General features: G+C 54.4%; 1 protein-coding gene across 1 annotated transcript; it reads right to left on the bottom strand.

Moving 5' to 3' along the window:
- Nucleotides 1-406: 406 nt before the first annotated feature.
- On the bottom strand, nt 407-20793 carry CNNM1 (cyclin and CBS domain divalent metal cation transport mediator 1). The gene is given in 14 exon segments (XM_032994415.2): nt 407-1172; nt 1539-1666; nt 1927-2043; nt 2136-2246; nt 2585-2762; nt 2959-3122; nt 4153-4215; nt 7257-7304; nt 7482-7581; nt 7782-7951; nt 8163-8303; nt 8883-9026; nt 19025-20579; nt 20581-20793. Coding segments are annotated over 13 exon segments (3084 nt in total). The 3' UTR covers nt 407-1172; nt 1539-1586.
- Between the last annotated feature and the right edge of the window lie 902 nt (nt 20794-21695).

Genomic DNA, 21695 nt, shown 5'->3' with positions numbered 1-21695 from the left:
CTTTGTGTTTCCTTAGAAGGGCAGTGCCCAGACAGCGATGCAGTTATTCCAGCTGAAGTTTTATCAGTATTGGTGGACTATGACATTTCTGTCGTTACCTGTCCAGCTGTACTCCAGCATGTGGGTCCCACTATTGCGTTTGCACTGGCACGATATTAACTCCTGTTCTTCCCCAGTCCTCGTCCGCACTGCTGAGTGCTCTACTGGCAGCAAGAGTGACAGAGAACCCAGGTTCACGGGGAGAAACTGGGAAGCACTTGCTGACCTGGTCTTCTACCTGCTCCCTTCAGCACTGCAGAGTCCTGTTTCTCTGGCCGCCTCTAACCGCAGGTATGACAGCAGCCTAACCTGCTGGGAGAGGTCAGTGCAACTTTCCCTACACCCATTGACACAGGCAGCGCACCACTCAGGGAAAAAACACTTTTAATGTTAATATCCCCATTGCATTCAGCCTCTACAAAAACTACTGACTGGTCTGTACCAACCCAAAGGCTCAGCATGAGCCTCGCTCGCACAGGCAGCCGTGTCTGGAGAAGAGGATGGTTCAATGCAGCGTGAAGCAGCCCCCCTGCACAGGGAGGGGGACTGCGCTCGGCGTTGAGCTGGGCCCCCTGCCCTGTGCCTAGCAGGGGTTCGGGAGTGCCGGGCTGTGTCGATGGTCAGCAGGCGTAAGGTGCTGCGAGTGTGCATGTCGCTAGGCACGGCACAAACGTGTGCTGGGGCCCTGAGCTGCATGTGGCACCCCCCAAACAGCACATTCTCCTCACGGTGGAGACCACATCTGTGCAGCACCCAGCACCAAGGGGCTCTGGGCCTCGCTGGGATGGGGATGGTAAATGATGCTAAGGGCAGTTCTGGGTTGGGCCGCCCCTCCCTGCTCTGCCCGCAGGGACACTGTGCCAGACCCTTCACCTTTCCTTTTTCCACCTCTTCCTTGAGACCAGATGCTACCAGGGAGCAACTGGGTAAGGGCCCTCAGACTCCATCTAGCTGGTCCAGGCTGCCTGGGTGGCTCAGCCCCGCCGGAGACACATCCTTTCTCGCCTGGGGATGGGGCCCTGCACAAGTCCTGCAGGGAGGGGCGGCACGAGCGGGCGGGCGGGCAGCGAGCGAGTGCAGACCTGCTGCTGTTGAACATGAGCCTCGTGGCAGGAGACCCCCATGCTGCAGATCTGCAAGACACAAGCACAGCCTGGTGCAGGGGGGCAGGGCTTGCCTTCCCTGGCCTGCGGCTCCTCAAGCCTGAAGCATCTTTCCTAGCCAGGCTCAGGGATATTCGTGCAGACACACATTTCTAGCTGTGAAAACATGAGTAGGGGTCTCGCTCTGCCTCTGACATCTATTCCTGCCACAAGGATGGTTGGAGTCTGCTGCTACACCCCTTGATCCTGCTCTAGCCCCCAGTGACATGCGTGCCTACATGGGCTCCAAGCCACATCATTTGGCTTTCCTGCTTGAGATTTGATTTTATGCTATTAAAATTGAGCAATCTCCCATTTTCTGGGAAAGGAATATTACACCAGGAGGCAGGCTCCTACCTCCAGTCTGCGTGGGCCTCCAGCACTGTGCTCTGGTCACACTGCTGCTCAGGTGATTAACGGGGCGAGATTGGAGCTCTCCTCTGGCGCCTTTTCATCCTCCGGTGCTGGCTGCTGTTTGCGCCCACCTGCAGCAGCAAAAGTGGCTAGGCCTGGGGTGCTGGGGGCATGGGGTGCTCAAGATGGAAGGGGTGCATAGAGTTGAGCCAGGACCAGGCAGGTGGCTCTGCCCAAGCTAGCCCTAGGTGCAGTTCTGCCGGCTGCTGGGGAACAGAACTGCTCCTGCGCTCCGTGCCCCAAGCAGGGTGTCCCTAGGATGGGGCTAGGGAGCAGTTGACCCAAGCAGTGGGGTGCTGGGGAAGAGCTCTCTCCTGGGTTAGTCACTCACTGAGGGATCTCAGCAGCCTCCTGCCCAGCATCTCCTCAGAGCTGCTTGGTGATGAGGTGGTCCCGGCCTCTCTGTCCGGGGTCTCTGCCTCCAGGATGATGCCACAGCACTCACTGTCTGCAAAAGCCCACAGTGGCTGCAGCACCCTGGGGTGCTGTAGCCCTCACTGCTCCCAGGGTTGTGTGTGTGTGTGTCCTGTCCAGACTCACTCTGCCGCTTGCTGTTCTCCTCGTCAGCCAGCTCCTCCTGGATGAAGGGGATGCCCTCCGTGCGCAGGAGCACCGACTCGCTGGGACTGTGCAGCCCCTCAGAGCAGTTACCTGCAGGGACAGGGGGCTGGTGTGGTGGCAGGGTGGGGAGGTGCTGTGCCCTGGGGCAGGACGCCAGCCACAACAGCAGGTCCCAGTGCCAGGGACTCCCGGGGGACATGAGTGCATGGTAATGAGGAATTGTGTGCCTGCACACTTGCACCTGTGTGCACGTGCAGATCAGCGTCCGCAAGTGTGTGCGTGCAAAAACCCACGTGCCCCAGTCCATGTGCAACTGCGTCTCAGCAGTCACGTGCCTGTCACACCAGTGGGTCCCAGCATGGCCCCCCGCCCCAGGGGACACACAGCGTTGGCCTGTGTCAGGGAAAGGATGCTGCTGGGTGACTCACACATGACGCTGTTCCTTTCGTTCAGGAGGGTGCTGGGGTCCTCCTTGGGCGTCTGTGGGGTTCCCCGTGCAGTCGAGGCCTTAGTTGAATCCCTGTCGAAGGCCTCCATGTCAGGGGACTGGGGCGAGCTGTCCATGTGGCTGGCCACCAGCGCATTGTGGTACTGCTGCCGGGTGACCTGACACACAGACATATGGGACCACCTCAGTGGGCAACAAACCCCACTGGGACCTCCCAGGAACCTGGTGGCACCAAACCCCCAGACAGCAGCAGTGGGGGACTCCCCAGCACCCACTGAGCACCAACCAGGCTCCCGAGATAGAGAAGGGCAGGGGGTGGCTGGGGTGGGACAGTCCCTGCCAGCCCAGTGGTACCTTGACAAACTGCACGTCGCAGAGGATGTGCACGGAGTAGTCGGGTGTGTAGATGTTGTTGCTGCTGCTGTGGAGCTGCGTGGTGCTGTCCCCGTAGTCGTTGTGCTCCCGGCTGGGGGACTCGGAGCGGTTCAGCCCGCTGCACCGTGATGGTGACCTGTTCACTGCGGGAGGAAACGGCAGAGACGCAAACGCTCGCTCTCACGCGTGGCGCCGCTGGGGTCCCTGGTGCCAGCGCACGGCCCAGGTGGACCAGTCACCTCCGGCGGCTGTACCCCACACCCACCGGCACTGGCAGGGGCCCTACGGGGACCTGCAGTGGGGAGGGTCTTTCTCCGTGCCCACTGGTGGCAGAGGCTCTGCGCCATGCCAGCCCCACGCAAACCAAAGGGACAGGGCAGGCAGTCATCCAACCTGGCACCCGCAGCAGTGGTTACAGCTGCTGCCTGCCACCTGCCTGTCACACCGACTGGCTGACAGCTCTCCTGCTAACGCAGGCCTTCTGCATGGCATTTGGCACAAATTCTCCTGGTTGCAGCTGGCAGCCCACAGGGTTTACCTAACCTGTCTCCAGGGCACGCTACTGTCCACCCCGACTTTGACAGAACAGGAGCAGAGGCTGCCACAGCAAGCTGGCCCATCATTCATGTTGACTGATGGCCTCTGACATGTGGCATGATGGATTTTGTCTGGTCAGTGATTTACTAGGGAGCAAAGGCAGCTTGTTCCTTGCATGGGTGACGTCACCATCTTGCTGACTTTGCTCTGCTGCTAAAACGCCCTTCCATTACCTGGATTGCCAGAAAGCAAGCAAAGCAGAGCAGTGTGCATGCAGGGATGCAGGTAGCCATGGTCAGGAGGAAGTAGCAAGAAAACCCAAGCACCAAGTGCAGGGAATTACAAAACTGCACACCAAAGAAAGCCTGAGCCATCCATGGCTCGCCCTTGCACGCATCCCGTTCTTCCCAGGGTTTGCATCGTACTGGGGAGGCTAGGGCAGACACAGGGCTGCTGTCCCCCATCTGTCACCCATGCTCCAACCAGCAAGGGGCTGCCCAGGGCAGGGTGCTGTGGGTGCTTCTCTCCTGGTGCTGCCAAGCATGTGGGGTGGAGGGGGCTCGGTGCGCTGTGCACAGGGAGCTGGAAAGAGCCTGGCACATGCGGAGGTCCCTGCCTAAAGCCATGCCCCGTTACCTGGAGAGCCAGCCAGGGAATCTCCTCTGCTGAAAGCGAAGGTACGGGACACTGAGACAGGCACTGCAGAGAGAGGGAGGGGGAAGGAAGGAGGCGACAGGGGAAGGTGAGGGATGGAGGTGAAGGTGGGGGACAAACCAAGAGGAAGAATGAGAAAAAGAATCATGTGCCAGCAGCCATGGTCTGGGCTCCCATCATTGTCTCCAGCACCCCTTCCTACCCCTTACACCCTCCTGCTTCTGCTGTGGGGAGGTGCTTGCCAGCTCCAGGGACGGGGACACTGGCAGGGACACAGACCTGGATGCTCTAAATCAACAGGCTGCTCTGGATGAGGTAAAAGGAGGAGAGGTTTGGGGGGATCAGCTCCTGCCAGGCCTGTCTGCACAACCACACATCTCCCTAGAGCCACAAAGTGGGCAGAAAACATCTTCCCATCAGCTGAGTGCTGGCACCCTGTTCCAGACCTTCGCCAGCCGCTGTCAGGAGAGGGGACTTTGTGGTCAGCTTGTGCCGCCTAGGAGATGAGTGGACGTTAACCCAAGTCACTGTGCTTGGCATCTGGGATGCTTCTGTGTGTGCAGGCAGGTGGCAAAGAGAGAATGTGCTCTGCAACAGCCTCTGCCTCCACACAGCCCCACAGCTGCAGGCGGGGGCTGGCAGGAGCCCCTCAGCATGATGCAAGCAAAGGCATTCAAGCCTGGCTGGCTGAAGCTCCCTGCAAGGCCCTGGTTCTCAACAGTTTTGGGGTGATGTCAAGAAGAGCCACCCACAGGGAGCTGCCCCATACAGGAACCACAAGAACCTGCATCTGGGGCTGCCTGACCCTTTGCCACACAGAGGGTGAATCACTTGAAATTCACTTTCCACATTTCATTGCCATGGGTTACAGCAGCACTGACAATCTCAAGGGCAGGTGCTCCCACTCCCTGTGACCCGCTGCCTGCGGGGAGCTGCTCTGCTGCTCTCCACAGCATCCCTGGGCCCTGCCACAGGGGTGCAGGGCTCCATGGGGAAGCAGGGAGAGACCAGCACACGGCATGACTGATGCACTCCTTAACACCTCCTGATGCCTCATTTTTGCTCACACTGCTGGCAGCGCCCACCTTGAAAGCAGTGGGAGATCAGAGCCCGCTGGCTGCCAGCCCCCTCCTCCAGCCATGGCCATGCTTCTCAAAGCTGCCAGCCCTCCTGCACGGGGCACGCTGCCCTCCCGCCAGCCAATGTGCCTGCAGTGTGGCTGCAACGCTCTAGGAACTGTCTGCTGCCTATGTGATTAATGTTTTTAAATTGCTTTGAAAGTAAAACCCCCAGTAAATTTGCCCTGCAGCCCACTCCTGATCTCCCTGCTCCTCCCCCAGTAACTCCTGTTCCATGTGTTCCTCTGGATCGAAACCTTCTGCAAATACAAGTCCAAGCAAAGGTACTAATAGGAAGTACTGCCCAGAACAACCTTATCCAGCCAGGAGTAAAGGATGGGTTGATCACCACTAGTGCTTGTTCCCTGCTCCCACTGCCCAACCCACCATGGGTCTCAGCCACTGCACCCCTGACCTGGCCAACAAAGCCAAAGATCACTTGGCAATAAAAAAGTTGCATAACAACAGTTAATTAATAACAAATTTTTAAATGCTATGGGGTTAATGTCTGAATTCTCTGCTGTGACAGGCTACTCATGCTCATTTCTGCTGGGCTTTGCTTTAAGGAGGAAGGACACCAGCCCAACAAGGGAGATGCCCTGCAACCCCTGCCTCCTGCCCTGCCTCCTTGCTGGCCTGGGATGCAGCACCGCACATGTCCCGTGGCAGGCAGGGGTGGCTGGATGGCAGAAAACACCTTGTGACACAGCATCATGTGCGAGCATGGGGAGCAACAGATCCCTGAGTGGCAGCGTCCTGCCAGGCGGCTCTGTGGGCACGTGTGGCCGCACCGATGCAGCTCCCACAGTGGCTCATTCCCTGCCTGTCCCATGGCCTGCAGGCAGCACCCACTGCCTGAGCCCCAGTGGGGCTCACTGAGGGCACAGGGCCATCAGGTCATGCAGCAATGTCCTGGGGGAAAACAGACGCTTTATTTATTCCCTCTGTCCAAACCAAGTGTGCTGTGGATGCACAGAGGAGCAGGAATGTGCACTACAGGGTTAATCCAGCAGTCCACGAGCCAGGCTTTCGATTGGAAGCAAAGCAGGCAGCAAGAAATAGGTGAACCCTAGAGCTGCACAAAGACTGGAATGCATGGGAGTGACAGTCACCCCAAGGGACTCTTCCTCCTCTCTCCATGACACGCCTCCCTACATCTCCCTAAAGGCTGAACTTAGCAGGTTCTTGTTTTGATTAGGCACCCAGAACATCCTTGGCTTACCATCAGCACTGCAACATCTGGGGTCTGGGATGAGGTGTGTGTCAAACCAGGGGTGAGCAGCACCCCTGCCTGCTCCCAAGCCACCAGGCACTAAAGGTTTGTAGGGGTAATCAGCAAAGAAGGAGGGGTCTCACAGTCTCCCCTGATCAGAGCTCCCTCTTAACTCCTGCAGGCAGGGGATCTGTTCCTTAACCCATCAGCTCTGCAGGCAGGGAATTTACCAGGATTGAGGAATCTGCTTTTAACTCAGCTGATTTCCCCCACTCCCAGGTGAGAACGGCTCATAGGTAAATTGACCCACCTCTGCAATTCTCAAGCAGCCCCCACACCCATGGCGTGGGACCCCTGTTTAGCTCAGGCTCCGAGCCTTGGGAACGCAAATGGGTCCAGAGGTGTTATGCTGAGACCTAGATGCACCATGCCAGAAGTCACAGGGTTTACTGCTCCCATCCACGTGGGCACGCTGTCACCCATGGGCAGTGCCCCTTGCAGCACTAGCCACACCAGGATCTACCTGCAGTGATCCAGCGCATGGCTGAAACCTCAAACAGACCTCAACGTCTTTCTGCAGGGACTCTGCTCCATCAGCCCCTCAGCATGTTGTTTCTCCACCAAGTTTTTTAAAGGGGGAGACCTCAGTGCAGAGTCTGAGCTGCCCTGCGTAGGATGCAAACCCCTCCCTCCTCCAACCAGCCAGTTCCACAGAAGAGAGGTTTTAGAACACCAGCCTGTCCCAAAATACTTACGTAGGAAGGAGGATCCAGCCAGGCTTCCCACTTTCCGCATGTCATTATCTGAAACAACAGTTGGAGGTGTAGGGACTGCAGAGGAAGGGCTCCCTCCTGCCCCGTGCCCCACAGCAGGGCCATCGCACCCCGTGGCCAGTCCCTTCTCCTGGCCACCAGCCAGCTTAGCCCCATGGAGGCTGCAGAAGTGAAGGCCGGTCTGGAGGAAGCCCGCAGAGCCCTTACCCGAGGAGACAACAGCCATGATGGCAGGGACGCCATAGTAGGTGAATGCCCCATTCTCAAACCGCAGACCTTCCTTGCCAACTTCCACCTCCACTTTCCCCTGGAAAGAGAAGGAAAAAAGAAAACCCGCTCAGACAGACACCCCGCAGTCCTGGCCACCAACCCACCCACGGCTGCAGGGAGCCCCGCTGCCCCGTACGAGAAGACAGGCATCTCTACTGGCAGAAGTAGCCCAGCGCAAGGCAGCAAGGAGAGATGGGCCACCCCCTGCCACCCTCTCCTTGCTGCTGCTCCAAGCACCTGCAGGATGAGGACAAAGTAGTCAACAGGCCTGTTGCGCTGGTAGAGGTAATGCTCTGCTGCCTTCTTGTTCTTTCGGTCGTACTTGAGCTCCTGGATGACATTGGGGTGTTTCAGGAGCCTCAGCAGGATCTTCTCGGAGAGATACGATGACTTGAAAGGCTCCACTTCTACAGGGGAGGCAACACATGCTCACTCAGTGGGGACAGGGCTGCCGGGAACCCCTCATCCTCTGAGCTGCATGGCCTCAGCCCCAGCACCCTGCTACAGAGGGGAGCCAAACACAGAGCCGTGATGGTGGAGCAGCAGGATGCCCAGGGGTGCCTTGCAGGGCTGGCACTGCTGCAGGGAGATGCAGGGCTTGCACAAGGGCAAGGGTACCTGTTGCCATGAACCGATGCGTAGCCAGGAGCAGCTGCGGGGAGATCTTCACCTTCATCTCACTGTCCGAGAGCCTGAAGATGGAGAAGTCCTGGGGCTTGCGTCCCCGTTGGGGTACCCGTTCCTTCTTCCGATTGTCCGCTGCAGGGCAGAGAGCAGAGCGGTTGCCTGCCGGCAGCAGCCACAAAGCCACTGCAGCTGCAGGGCCCTATAACACATGCACACGTACAGAGAGAGGCATGTCTTGCTGTACCCTGTGGCAGGGCTGATGTGGAGCACTAGCTGGAGTAGCAAGGTGCACAAAACGTGCCATGCATCACAGCCTTGGGAGCAGCTCCCTGGGGAGGGAGTGGGGTGGTGAAACATGCTTCTTTCTCAGGAAGAAGTCCTGGTTTGCCCCAGCTAGATACATCACCCAGAGTTGGAAAGGAGCTTGGGAACCACCCATGGGCACTTCGTGCCCAATACATGTGTCCCCGGGTCAGGCCCTGCCCAACCACTGGCTGCTGATGCTGGTACTTCTCTTATCTTGAGCATTCAAGATTCCCTGACATCTGACCAGCATCTCTCCATCATTCTTGTTTTTCCCACTACAACTTTGAATTGCTCTGGGGAAGGACCATGATTTGCTCTGGCCTGTTTCCTACCCACATGTCTGTCTGTCTGTGCGGGCTCCCACCCTGGCTCCTGCAACCGCAGTAGCTGCTCTGGGACACTAACTGTACAGATCCGTCTCATCCAGGATCTCGGACTTGATGATCTCCTCAATGACATCCTCCAGGGTGACAATGCCCATCACCTCGTAGAACGGGTCTCCTTCTCCTTCATTGTTCACACGCTGCACGATGGCCAGGTGGGACTTTCCTGCAGGGGGGAGAGCACGGCAGCAGTGAGACCCCCACCCCTGGCAAGAGGGGTCCCCAGCACGGTGGGCTGGCAGGCGGGCAGGGCTCGGTGGGAGGCACAGGTCACAGCCAAACATCAGAAGCAGCCGCTGTCATCCAGAACCACCCCAACCACGCTAACCCAAGGAGAAGGGCTGGACACATTGCCCAGCCTAATAGAGCTGCTACACCTCAGGCTGATTTCCAGGTGTCACAGGACTCTGCCTGGCTCTTTTTTGGGGGCCGCTTGCTTTCTTTACCCAGGCAATCTGCTGTGAAGTCACTCTGTTAAGCTCTCTGACAGTCTCCTGTGCAGGACCAAAGTGTACATTATACCAGATGCTTCTTGCCTACCTTCGGCTTCATTGGCATGAGATAACTCTAACAGAACAGTGAGACAGCATCTTCCAAGACAGAAATGTGAGTGTGTCCTTGGGCTCTACTGGTTTCCCTCATACTCCTGGTGTTTTCTCATTCTGCTGTTAATTATCTTTCCTATCAAATTGCCAGGAACAGCTCCCCTACATCTTTCTATTCATCACTGTCTGGACTAATCCTAAAGCTTTTCTTGAAATGCAGGCAAAGCCCCTAGCTCCTCAGAACAGCAGCTGGTTTTAATGCAGAATTGTGCATGTTTGTTCGCAGCTTTCAGCCCAGCTCCTGCAGAATTCCTGGGTGAACCATCTGGACGCAGAGGCTGAACACTTTTCAAGCCATCAGCTTGCACCTGAACATCTTCTCCAAACCCTGCTCCTGACAGCACCTCCTCTCCATTACCTTAAACAAGCAGGCTGGTACCAGGACCTTCAGCTGCGATGATGGTGACTCCTGCTTGGAAGTCACAGTGTCTCAATCAGTTTCAACTTCTTTACTCGCCCCAGTAAGCTGGCAGCTCTGCTGACACATTCTCAAGCTCCTTGCTTTTGGCATACTTGAAACATCACTATTTGTTTTCACATGTCCAGCTCTCTGTAAGCTGTTTTGACTTCTTCAACTTCTCCCCTTCTTTACTGTCTGCTCTGATTTATGTTCCTGACCAGCAGCTTGACCAGAACCCAACTTCCAAGCCACAAACAACTTCTGGGTTTCCAGCTCCAAAGTATTCTTGGACTTGTCAATGAACAGCACTCATTTTCTTAATGCCCCCTTAACGTCCTGTGGATCTGAAGCTGCTCAGCAGTGCAAAGAGGTCCTGAACCTCTAGTTTTACTTAAAATGTTCAAAATGTCCTTCATTGGCCCCACAGCCAACAACTTCCCCTCCATTGCTCTGCATCCCTGGTGTCTCCTGTTGCAATGCCTGCACAAACCCATCTGTATTGTGGGCACTGCAGGGACCTCCAGAAACCTGCAAACACCTCATTTTCCCTACCAGCCTGGAGCTGAAGTCCTTGAACAGCAATGGTCATCCAAAAGCAGGGCAAGCTCTGTCTGCTATGCAGTTGCCTCTGCATCTGCTTCTCTCCTAGCGCCTCCCCAACAAACTTGCCTGATGCTCTGGGTGAGGGGATGTGAACAGTGTTTATGTATAAAGATACAACAGGGGTGGGCTCCTGCTTTCTGCACAGCTCCCTCCTCGCCCACTGGTGCCTTCTGGCTCATCCCTGTGGAGGGACGGGGATGAGTGCATCCAGAGGAGCCCAGCAGTCCCACCAAACACATCATGTTGGGGACCATGCGACCTTCATATAACCCCGCTCTGGATCTGAGATGAGCAAATGATATTTCTCAGATGAAGATCAGCACTATACATTTTTCACAGCAAAGCTTGGGCATTTTCCACAGTATAAATTCCCTCCTCCTCATACCAAGCTTTTATTGCAGGATTTCAGAGAGCAGCTCACTGCCTCCCACGCCTACAGAATTAGAAACAAGAGCATAACATCGCAGCAAGTAGCACTGAGACGCACTTTAAAAAACCAAATCAATAACCTCAGGGCATTGAAAATTCAGCATGTTCTTTGGACCGGGCTATTTCACTTCTTTTTGTACATGGGTTTGTGCATCTAGTCTGTTCAGTGGGTAATAAAGCAACATGACTTGAGACTTGAAAAAAGCAGTGGAGTTGGCCACAAGACAGCAGCAACAGCTACATTTCATCTTAGCAAAGTCCAACTTTTGAAAATGTCTCCTTTGCCAAACCTCGCTCCCAAACACTGGGGCCATCTGCTCTTCTACAAGTCCTCGGGTGAGAGAGGAGAGGGGAGAAGTTATTTCTTTTGGCTGAAAGCTTGTTGTTAATGACATTTACATGCAACCCAAAACCACTGAGCCCTTACAAAAAGCTTAGGCGCTACTTAAAGGCAGTCAGAGAGTAATGGAGGCAATTCTTTTTTTGGCCAAACACCTACATTGACACTGTAATTTACTCTAGAGCAGCCTCTGAGAAATGTGATTCCAGCTCTATGTTCATGCAGCGGCAAATGAGATTATTTAGAAATAACCCAGCACTGTTGGTCTGGGAGGAGACCCACAATTTCATTGTGCTGGGGGAAGAGCCAGGAGGGCTGTTAGAGTGCTCAAGAGTTCTTTATTTTCACAGAAAATAAACACTTGTAGCCATGCTATAAACCCCCAGGTTTAGGCTTCCAGGCTAACACCCGCATTAGCGATGGAGCAGGTACCCAGAGATGGAAAACTGTTGCAATTCATTCGGTTGCTCCTGGCCTACATTGAGTGAGCTGATCTCAAAACATCCCAAAACCTGCTCCCACCCCTCACAGAGCTGGGTACAGGTGACTGCTGCTCCCAGCTGGCCCTCACTGGGAAAAGGCTGACCTGCCCTGATTTCCCACCTGAGGGACATGAGATCATTTGCAAAGCTCTGCTGCCCAACCCAGCAATGTCCTGGATCTCCTCCCATCACTTTTTTAACAGACCCTATACATTTGGCAGCAGGGGTGGTGGGGGTTTGCACGTGCCCTGTTTGTATGGTCATGGCTTGGGGATGCTGCTAAGCTCAGCTGTCTCCCCCTGCCAAAGCCCTAGGAGCTGCTATACTCACACAGAGGAAAAGAAGTGGCTTTTGGAGCAGGTATGAGGGCAGAAGCTGGTCTATTTTATGAGGTGGAAGCAATGTCCAAGGGAGGGTGGCATGGGGCAGACCCGGGGACATCAGAGGGGTTGCAATCTCTTCTTCAGCTGTTACCCTGTAGGTCTGCCTCAGTGGGAGTACAATAGAGAGAGATAAATCACCTAAACCCCAAACTTGATTTAAACCAGCTTTAAGATCTGTAAAACTGTCTCCAAAACCCATGCTATTGTAACTGTTGCTTGATAGCTCAAATGAAATGAATTAAAAGCGCGAGCTGCTTCCCCACTAGCAAGCTGTCACATGTGAATTTTACAGGGCTATCACTGATGCAGAAAAGCACAGTGAAACACTTGAGAATCAAAGCCTTGTTTTGGCAAATGCTAGAACAAATGGGCAATTAACTTTACTTGTGCAAATAGCTCCACTGGCCTCTGCAGGACTCCTCTCGCACAGGAAGTCTATAGGTGATTAAGTGTCTGCTCAGCATGGGATACAACTGTACTAAATTCTTTATGAGCTACATGAAATCTGCTCTTTTCAAACAACAGCTTCAGTGGAAAGTTAATGCCTCAAAATGCTAAATTACAGAGCTAATATAAACAGCTGAAAGCTTCCGGATGGAGCAAGCATTTGAACAGATATCTGAAGCTTTCATGCCCATTTTTAGGAACCTTGTTTCTCATAGGTACCTAAATGACCTTGGGCTCATAGATCCACCTCAAAGCATCCTCCCCGATGGGAGAACAGGGTCTGAACACATGGAAATGCCTTTACTTGTGGGAAAGAAAGTGCTGTTGGCTGCAAATATAGCCCAGACTACTTCCTTATAATTTTTTTAATGTAGGTGCCCTGCCAGAGGAATGTTAAAGATGTTTTAGCCTTGTCTCTTGTTCCACGGGATGAGCATTCTGAGCATGAAATTTATTTTCATGAATTTTATGGTAAGATCTAAAGCTGTTACTAGGAGATCAAAGGTACAGACACAAGCCATGAACCATTTACAGCTGCAAAATGAAAGGAAAAAAGAGTAATTGGTAAATAAGATTGATCTGTGAAAAAACCATGATGTAACAGAAATCCATTTTCTGTATGCTTTTCATCAGAGCTCTTCTCTGGGCCAGAGGCTGACAGCATCTCCATGCCCCCTTGCAGACCTGCATCTGAAGTAAGTGGGGACCCTGCTCTGAACTTCCTGAACTGGACACATGTGTATGAGTGTGCTCTCGTGTTACCACAACTCGGCACCAAGGGTGAAACCACGTGCCTGAGGAGTTGCACAGAGAGGCAATGCACATCTACACCTAAACAGGGGGAAAATAACCAGGAAGGCTGCAGAGGCACTCAGCTCTATGGGGAATCAGAACTATGTGAAGGGAAAACTGTAAATCCTAATCTAATCTAGACCCTCCTCAGAGATGAGAACTTCATCTGTTTACATCTGTCACTAGCAGAATACAAAAGCCTTTCTCATACTCTGATTTGACGCTTTTCCTAAACCTAAGGAAAACTGGGGAAAAGATGGAGTATTTGGAATAGGTGATGTATTACCGTTGACAAAACGATCAGGAGGGTAAGGGGGAGATTAGAGGGTACACGGAGTCTCATCTTCCATCTGCTGAACAACAGGATTCTGACCTCCTCCTGGGTGTGACCCTGCCTGCCCACAAATGGTGGGTCCCCCTGCACATTACTTAGAGCCTAAGGAAGCCTACATGGGTGCCGAGGCTTTCTGAAGCTAAAAATCTTCTGAAGAGCCAGTGCAAAACCATTCTCACTGGTGTCTGTAGCACAAACCACTTTAATCTTTCCCACAGCTCAGTCTGAAGGTGCATTTGACAGCTCCCAAGAGGGCAATGGCTGGCTGGGTGCCCTCTCTCCCAGGGACACGGCTTCCCTCTCGCTCTGCCAAACATCCCCCTGGAACAGGCCTGCTTCTGGGCTTGCTGGAATGGGGTAAAGCAGCCCAGGGTTCACACACTAAGATTTAGCCAGCTCTGGGGAGAAAGCAAAGTAATGTTTTAGGCAGAGTTGCAACATGAGTCACCGAAACTGGTGATAACTTTTGTGTATCAGCACCTCACCCACCCTCAGACTGTCAATCGCCCTTCAGGATACAAGTAGGGGGTAGTTCCTGGGTAACAACTGTCTCCTTAATCCATAAAACTGCCCGGGGAGCTGCTCATTGCTTCAGCCCATCAAGGCGCCCAAGATACTGGCTATCACACTTTCAGAAATCTCTTGAAGGCTGATTTAAATTTCAAGCCATGTTTTGTGCTCGCAGTGACTGAAGACTCAGGACAGTAAGGAAAGCAGCTGAAATGGTACTGTCACCAGTTCCTGGCAAGTGTAAGCACCTTCTCCACCTACATTCAATTTGTAGAAGTCTAATAGAGGCTGTGGAGTATTTTGAAAAGCAGAGACAGACCTTAGGCCAGAGCTGTCCTCCGCAGGACAGGCTGTTTTCCCTCTTAAGCCAGGAAGTTTGTTTTTGGAGAATTTTCTTTTGGTAACTCTTAAAAGATGCCAAACCACAAAAGGCTAATTTGAGTTGCACCTCAGTCTCTGCCCTGCTGCAGGAAAAATGAACATAAGAGAAAATTTCTACTGTTCCTCTGACGGAGGAAAATTACTTGCTTAAAGGTGCAACTGCTGTATATAGATTCCCCCAGAAAATTAGTCAACAACATCCATAAATTACTTGAGGAACGGGATAAGACTATGGCTTCCCAAAGGCACTACAGAGAAGGAGATGGACCTCATGGAAGAATTCCCCATGAAGAGTTATATCACAGGACTGAAGCTGCAACATGCATTGCTTTATCTTCTAGGGATGGGGGAGAAACAGACTGCATCACCCACAGCATTTCACACTGAATGAATGCATAAACCTTTCCTCCTAGCTCTGTATTCCCAAGGTGAAGTTTATCCTACTGGGACCTCATCTGTCCCTCTACATTGCTCTAGCTTGCTAAATATGGTGCAGTTATTTCTCTGGTGTATTAGGTATTTTCTCCTGGGAGCCTAGAATAAAGCCAGGTACTCTGAGATGTATCAATACACATCACCAAAAAACTGTCTCCAATTTTTTCACTCCTTCAGTAGTTTCATCTTCTTTCAGGCTGCAGGTGGCAAAGTTACTGTACTGGTACATATTTTCTTATTTCTAGAGAAAAGGGGATGTGTTGTGTAGTGTCCTCCACTTAGCACTTCTAGATAAATGCTGCACAACTATGCATGCCTTTTATAATGACCCTGTCTAGCTTGCCTGAAAAGACGGCAAATTGTCTGTCCAGGCCTCAATATTTCTGAGTTAATTCCGCTGAGCTTTGATGAGAAGATAAAATCAAAACCATCTTCTAGCATAAGTATTTCCTTCCTTCAGCTGAACCTGTCTCATGCTGCTGTAATATTGTTTTTCAACACAGTTTTTGCAGCTGCCCTCCCCTTTTGGGCCATGGGTTGAAGTCCAAGTTATCCTCTTGCAGCCCCCTCCACCCCCTGCTGCTGTTTTCAGCCTTCTCTGGGTTTTTCCAGGTTCCCATTAGTACCCCCAATTTAACCATCTTTATCCAGGAATTAGTGCCAAAAGGGATAGCAAATGATGCCAGCATCAGCAGGCTTGTGAAGGAGCAGATGTGAAGGGTTTGACCAGTGCTGCTGTGATGGCGCAGGGGCCAGGTTTTATCAACCAGGAGCTCACAGTTGCTCTTGCATGCTGTAACGACACTGGGCCAGTTGCTCCCTAAGTGCTACTGAAGAGTATGTTACTATTTTAATACAATTTAAATGTTTTGGCAAGTTGATGCTACAGAAGTGCCCCTCCCCAGGTCCATGGAGGGTAATCCCACCTACACAAGATCCTGCTGGGGGAGAGCAGATCTGAAACTCACTTGTGGATTAAACTCAAAGTAAACATCAGTGCATCTTAGTGGAACTGAGCTCAAACAAGGCTAGGTGTGAGCATACCTAGAAACCAATGATGGAAAATTTCCCTTCAAACCCTGATATAAAAGATCAGAGAGGAAAAAAAGCTAATCAGCTTCATAGCTAGGATAGCATGAGATAGAAGAAATGCATCAGGTAAACAAGGTTAATACAGTGTGATATTGATGAGTAGGAAGAAAGACAGAAAAGGGAATGTGCTGCCAGAGGTGTGAGCAAGAGTCCCAAAGTGTTGTATTTAATCATCCCTTGACATTTTCAGTAAGAAAGAACAAATGTTTGTGTACTGTGGCAAGGAGCTCTGGCAGTGAAAGTGTGTTACTTCTACATTATGCAAAAAAAATGACATTATGGATATAGTAGATGTGGCAGAACATTAATCATTAGTATACACGGCTATCCAGGAAAGAAAGATATAAAATGTGATGAGTATTTTGTCTAAACACTGTAATAACAAAAAGAAATAAAGGATAAAGAACTGTTTGGGTTCACCACAGGAGAAAAACTGGCAAGGTTTCTCTAGAGATTTGTCAGGGACCTAAGGACCTGGAGGTGGTTATCAGTGCCCATCCTTACCCAAGACTTTAGCTTCCTAGAAAGAGACTAGGCCTTATGAGCAGGAGCATCTGCTGTCCTGCAGGCACTTTGGATGTGCGAAGCGATGAATGCCTTCATTAAGCACTTGCTGAACCAACAAGCAATCAGCCTACTCTCTAATTAGTGGACGTGTCACAGAAGACCTGGCCATGGAAAGCACTGGATCAAACAAGATACTTCACCATAATTCAAACGGACACAGAAAAGGAGACAGTGATTAAGATTCTTAATTACAAATGGGAAATCTTTATTTTAGAAATTAAATAGTCAAGTGAATGGAGCTGAAATGGCAGTGGATGGGACTGAAGGCAGCTGGGAGCGAACACTTGTCACATTGCAGGAGCCGGCACAGGAACCTGTATTTGGAACTGGGAAAAAAGTTTAGGAGGGGTTCAGGGCTGAGCTGGGCTGGGCTGGGGGGTGGCTATCTACAAATACAGGGTGCTGGGGGTGTCCTAATGCCTACAGATAGGGGAAAGATGAATCAGAAGAGACCAGCAAAACCTCGGGATGAAAAACATTTGGGGGAAGAGCTGGAATTGCTAAATACCATGCTGAGTTAGATACTAAGACCAAAAGTGGGGCTTTTCAGCCATGTAATTTAGAAAACAGAAGAAATGAGGTGGGAACACAAGTAAGTTTTAGTGAGAGCTCTACATAGGGGCTGTAGCAAAATGCCCCAGAAGGCCACGAAGGCAAACAGTTGTAAGGAAGAGCCTGAAGCGAAACGCCAAGAGTTTTATGGAGCAGAGCTGAAAGAGGATGGATAATCTTCATTTGAGACGAAGACTAGCATGTAAAAGTGTCGTGCAGGTAGCAAGGCTTGTTAATGCACCTGTCAGCTCAGGGAGAGACACACAGAAAACATCTCTGTTTAAGCAGGGCAGAGAAGATGGCAAGCAAAGTGCAGCGAGCTAAACAACCACAAGTCCATTTCTATAGGTCTATTGATCCATAGGGTACAAGGCTGTAGGGCGTACCTGGAGGTGGAAGGAGTTTAATCAAAGTTTTACATCAAAGTAAATCTGATAAAGTGCAGAGGAGGCTGACCAAGGGGGGACTGTGACAAGGTCATCTGACATCTTTGGTAACACCAAACTCTCTAGATAAGGGAGAGGTAGCAGAGACCTCAAGTGACCTTCAGTAATGTAGTATCATGTGGGAAGCCACAGATAAGAAGGAACTGCGAAGCACATCAGGAATTAGGAGGAGGAGAGACAAGTGATTATGTTAGAAGGCAGGGGGGAGGGAACTACTGCAGCTCATCAAGGTTGAAGCCAGAGAGCAATCTCTGTATAAAACCCAAGAATTTGCTGATTAGCATCGCTGGCAGTCTCCAGTGGTGCTGAGGGGCAGAGAGGGCAGGTGTTGTGTGCCACAGAGGGCTCCTCTCCCTGTGATCCTGGGAGGCGGTGGGGACACAGTTGTGCATCTCCAGAGAAGATGCTGACCTGCATGTATCTGATGATCACTTTTCTGGCACACAAGAAACATCCTATCCTCCCCTCCTCCCAGCTCCAAAAACCAGCACGGCAATGACTCATGGAGAAGCTTTCTCTGTATCTGGGATGGACCAAGTTGGCCTTTCTCACATGATCAGCTCTGCTTGCGGCAGATCAGCCCCCAGGCATCCCGGGAGCAAGGGCTGTCCTCCCACATTACATAACGCAGGATGTCACTGCTGCAGCCATTTCTTAAAGACTCACTCACCACGGCATGACGTACCGAGTAACACGCGGCAGAACACAATTCCCAGTGGGGGGGGAAAAACACATGCTGTGTGTATTCTCAAGGTATGGTTAATGAAATACAGCTCTCAGCATCTCTGGGGCTGCTAGCAGCTTCTGTGTTATGAATACTGTCACAGCTGCAAAAAAAGTACAGCTCATTCTAAGGGTTTAGGCTTTTCTTCTTCCTTTCAATCACTTGCACAGAAACACTTTCTAGATCTGCTTCTCACTGCTAAACTGAAAACGCGAGAGCTAAGTAACAAGACGCAATCTCCTGCCACGAATCCTCTGTGCAGAAGGCAGTGGCGAATGTTGCCTTGCCTGGGCAGGGGTGCGAGGCAGGCACCATGCCCATACTGTCAGACCCCCACAGACACATCAGCCCTGCAGGACTGGCTCACCTGCTGAGCCAGCAACCTCTGAGGCCGAAGGCTCTTACCGTCTCCATAACATCACAGGCACGGCCAGCATTGCAGGACCTCGATCCACCCGGTGACACCTGGGTCACCACCACACCAGCACATGCAGGGCCCAACTCCCCCCAGCATCCCCGGTACCTGCCGGGTCCTGCCAGGAGGCCGTGCGGAGTGGGCCATGGGGGCTGCTGACCTGGGAATCACTGGGGGTGCAGAGGGGTGCAGGGGGAGCCCGGGGGGTGGCGGCCCAGCGGCCTCACCCTTCTTGAACTCCTCAAGCAGCGTGTCGAGGCGTGTGTCGTTGAAGACGCAGTGGAGCGGGCGGCGGTAGAAGCGGGTGACAGTCTGCAGGGGGGTGCAGTCATCAGGGTCGACGAAGGCCAGGTCCTTGACAAAGAGCAGGTCAACAATGTTGTCGCGCCGGTCACCCTCGTAGACGGGGATGCGGGTGAAGCCGGAGCGGAGGATCTCGGAGACGGTGGCGAAGTCCAGCACGGCATCAGCACGAAGCATGAAGCAGTCGGCCAGCGGCGTCAGCACGTCCTCCACCACCTTGGTGCGCAGCTCCAGCGCACCCTGCACCATGGCCAGCTCCTCCCGCACCAGGTCACCGTGGGGGCCGGCGGCACGCAGCGTCTCCAGCAGCCGCTCCCGCGTGGAGAAGACGCTGAGCTCCTGCCGCAGCGCCCAGTCCAGCAGCCGGCTGAGCGGGTAGCAGAGGGGGAAGGCGGCCAGCATCAGCAGCCGGGTGAGGCACAGGGTGCGGGAGGCGATGGCCAGCCCGTGCCGCGAACAGACCGAGTAGGGCAGCACCTCGCCGCCCAGGAAGACGGCGGCGGCGCACAGCAGCACCGGCAGCCAGGGCGCTCCCCGCGGCCCCCCGGCCGCCGCCGCCGCCCCGCCGCCGGGCAGCGAGGCGCAGAGCCAGCCGGCCAGCGCCGCGTTGGCCCCCGCCTGCCCCAGCAGCAGGGTGCAGAGCAGGTAGGTGCCGCCGCCGCCGCGCACCGCCTGCACCCGCCGCGCCTGCTCCCGCTCGGCGGCCGAGCCGCTGTTGCGCAGGACGCGGAGCTCCAGCGGGTCCAGCGAGAGCAGCGAGAGGCGCAGCCCGCTGAACAGCGCCGACAGCCCCAGCAGCAGCAGGGCGCCCAGCGCCCGCAGCCAGCCCGCCTCGGGCAGCGGCAGCAGCCAGGCGCCCAGCGCCGGGGCTGCCGGCCGGACCCTCAGCAGGAAGCCGCCCGCCGCGCCGTGGTGCGCCCAGGCCCGCCCGTCCCAGGCGCACAGCGAGAAGAGCCGCCCGCCCGGCGCCGCCGCCGCCTCGCCCTTGCGCGGCTCCCGCACCCGCACCTCGGCCAGCGCCGAGCCCGCCGCCCCGCCCGAGCGCAGCGGCCCCACCACCTCCACGTCCGAGGCCCAGGCGCTGCGCTCCCGGCACCGCTCCGCCGGGCCCCGCGCCGCCTTGCCCCCCGCCGCCGCCGGAGCCGCCTCCTCGATGAAGACCAGCCGCGGCTCCCGCTCCCCCGCCGGCCCGCGGCTGCCGTTGCCCTCGGGCGGCGGCTGGAAGTAGAGGCGCAGGAGGAAGCGGCTCCCCTCCGCCGCCTGCACCGCGCCGCCCTCCAGGGACACCCGGCCCGGCGCCGTGTCCTCAGGCCGCAGCCCCAGCAGCCAGGCGGCCCCGGCCGGCGGCCGCGGCGACAGCGAGAAGAAGAGCAGCAGCACGGCGCCCCGGCTCCGGCCCCAGCCGCCGCCGCGCCCCGGGCCCGCCGCCGCCGCCGCCGCCGCCATACCGCCGCGCCGGCACCGCAGCGCCCGCCCGCCGCACCGGGACTGCAGCGGGGAGCCGGCGCGGAGCGGCGCGGCGGCACACGTGGGCCGGGGGGGCGGGCAGCCGCCGCGCCACGTGCGACCGGGAGCCGGGCCTCCCGCCCTGCACGGCCCACGCGGGAGCATCCTCACGGCCGCCGGCACGGAGCGTTCCCCCCCCTCCCCCCCGAAGCTGGTGCGACGCTGGCCGAGCCGCCCGGGAGCCCATCCCGGGGGGGGGCAGGGACGTCCCCCGCCCCCGGCAGCCGGAGGGGGCTGGGGGTCCCGGGCAGCGAGCCCCGCCACAGCCACCCTCCACCGCCACGCGTGTCACCCCGGGTGCGCTGCGGGCCGGCCGTGCGCTGCTTGCGGGGCGCTGCGCGGGGGCTGCGCGGGGGCTGCGCCGGCCCGTGCGCTCCGCAGTCGAGGTTTGCTGCAAGGCTTCTGCCCGCGGTTTCTAGAGCTGGGATGTGCAGTCAGCCTCCCGCTGCTCTCTGCTGAGCCCCAACTCTTCAGCTTTTCAGTTCAAACTCCCTTTCCTCCCGTGGGAGTGATTTGGGGTTTTGGTTTTTTTTTGTTTGTTTGGTTTTTTTTTGTTTGTTTGTTTGGTTTTTTTTTTTTTTGTTTGTTTGGTTGGTTGGTTTTTTTTTTGTTTGTTTGTTTGGTTTTTTTGTTTGTTTGTTTGGTTGGTTGGTTTTTTTTTTTTATAACGGGAGGCAGATAGTCGTTAGGCTTGCAGCCTTGCTCAGAAACTAATGTACCACACTGTAACATTTATTCTCATGTCTGGACCTCGTGGGGAATGTGATACACAAACGGGGTTTATCACCTTCAGAAGTATGTGCTGAAGAAGGCACTCAGGGACTGTTGAAACTTTTGGGTCTTCCCTGGACCAACATCCACAACAACCTTGAAACAAGGCTGGGGAACTGAAAAAAGAGTCAGATGGTTACAACTGTAACAGGCTCACTAGTGGCAAAGCAGGAAGCTAGTCAGAAAATGTCGTGGAGGAAGAGGAAGTGCTCCAAAAATTCTGATTATTCACTCCTTATTGCACCCATGAAAATGGGCCACTTTCTGTGTCAGTATGTCAGCAAGCAGATAGGCATGAGAAGCTGCCAAGGAGATACG

Source organism: Tyto alba, unplaced genomic scaffold (assembly GCF_018691265.1).
Source record: "Tyto alba isolate M040663 unplaced genomic scaffold, T.alba_DEE_v4.0 Super-Scaffold_1, whole genome shotgun sequence".
NCBI classification, from domain to species: domain Eukaryota; kingdom Metazoa; phylum Chordata; class Aves; order Strigiformes; family Tytonidae; genus Tyto; species Tyto alba.
Note: the sequence above shows the minus strand (reverse complement) of the source record. Positions and strands in the feature narration are given on the sequence as shown.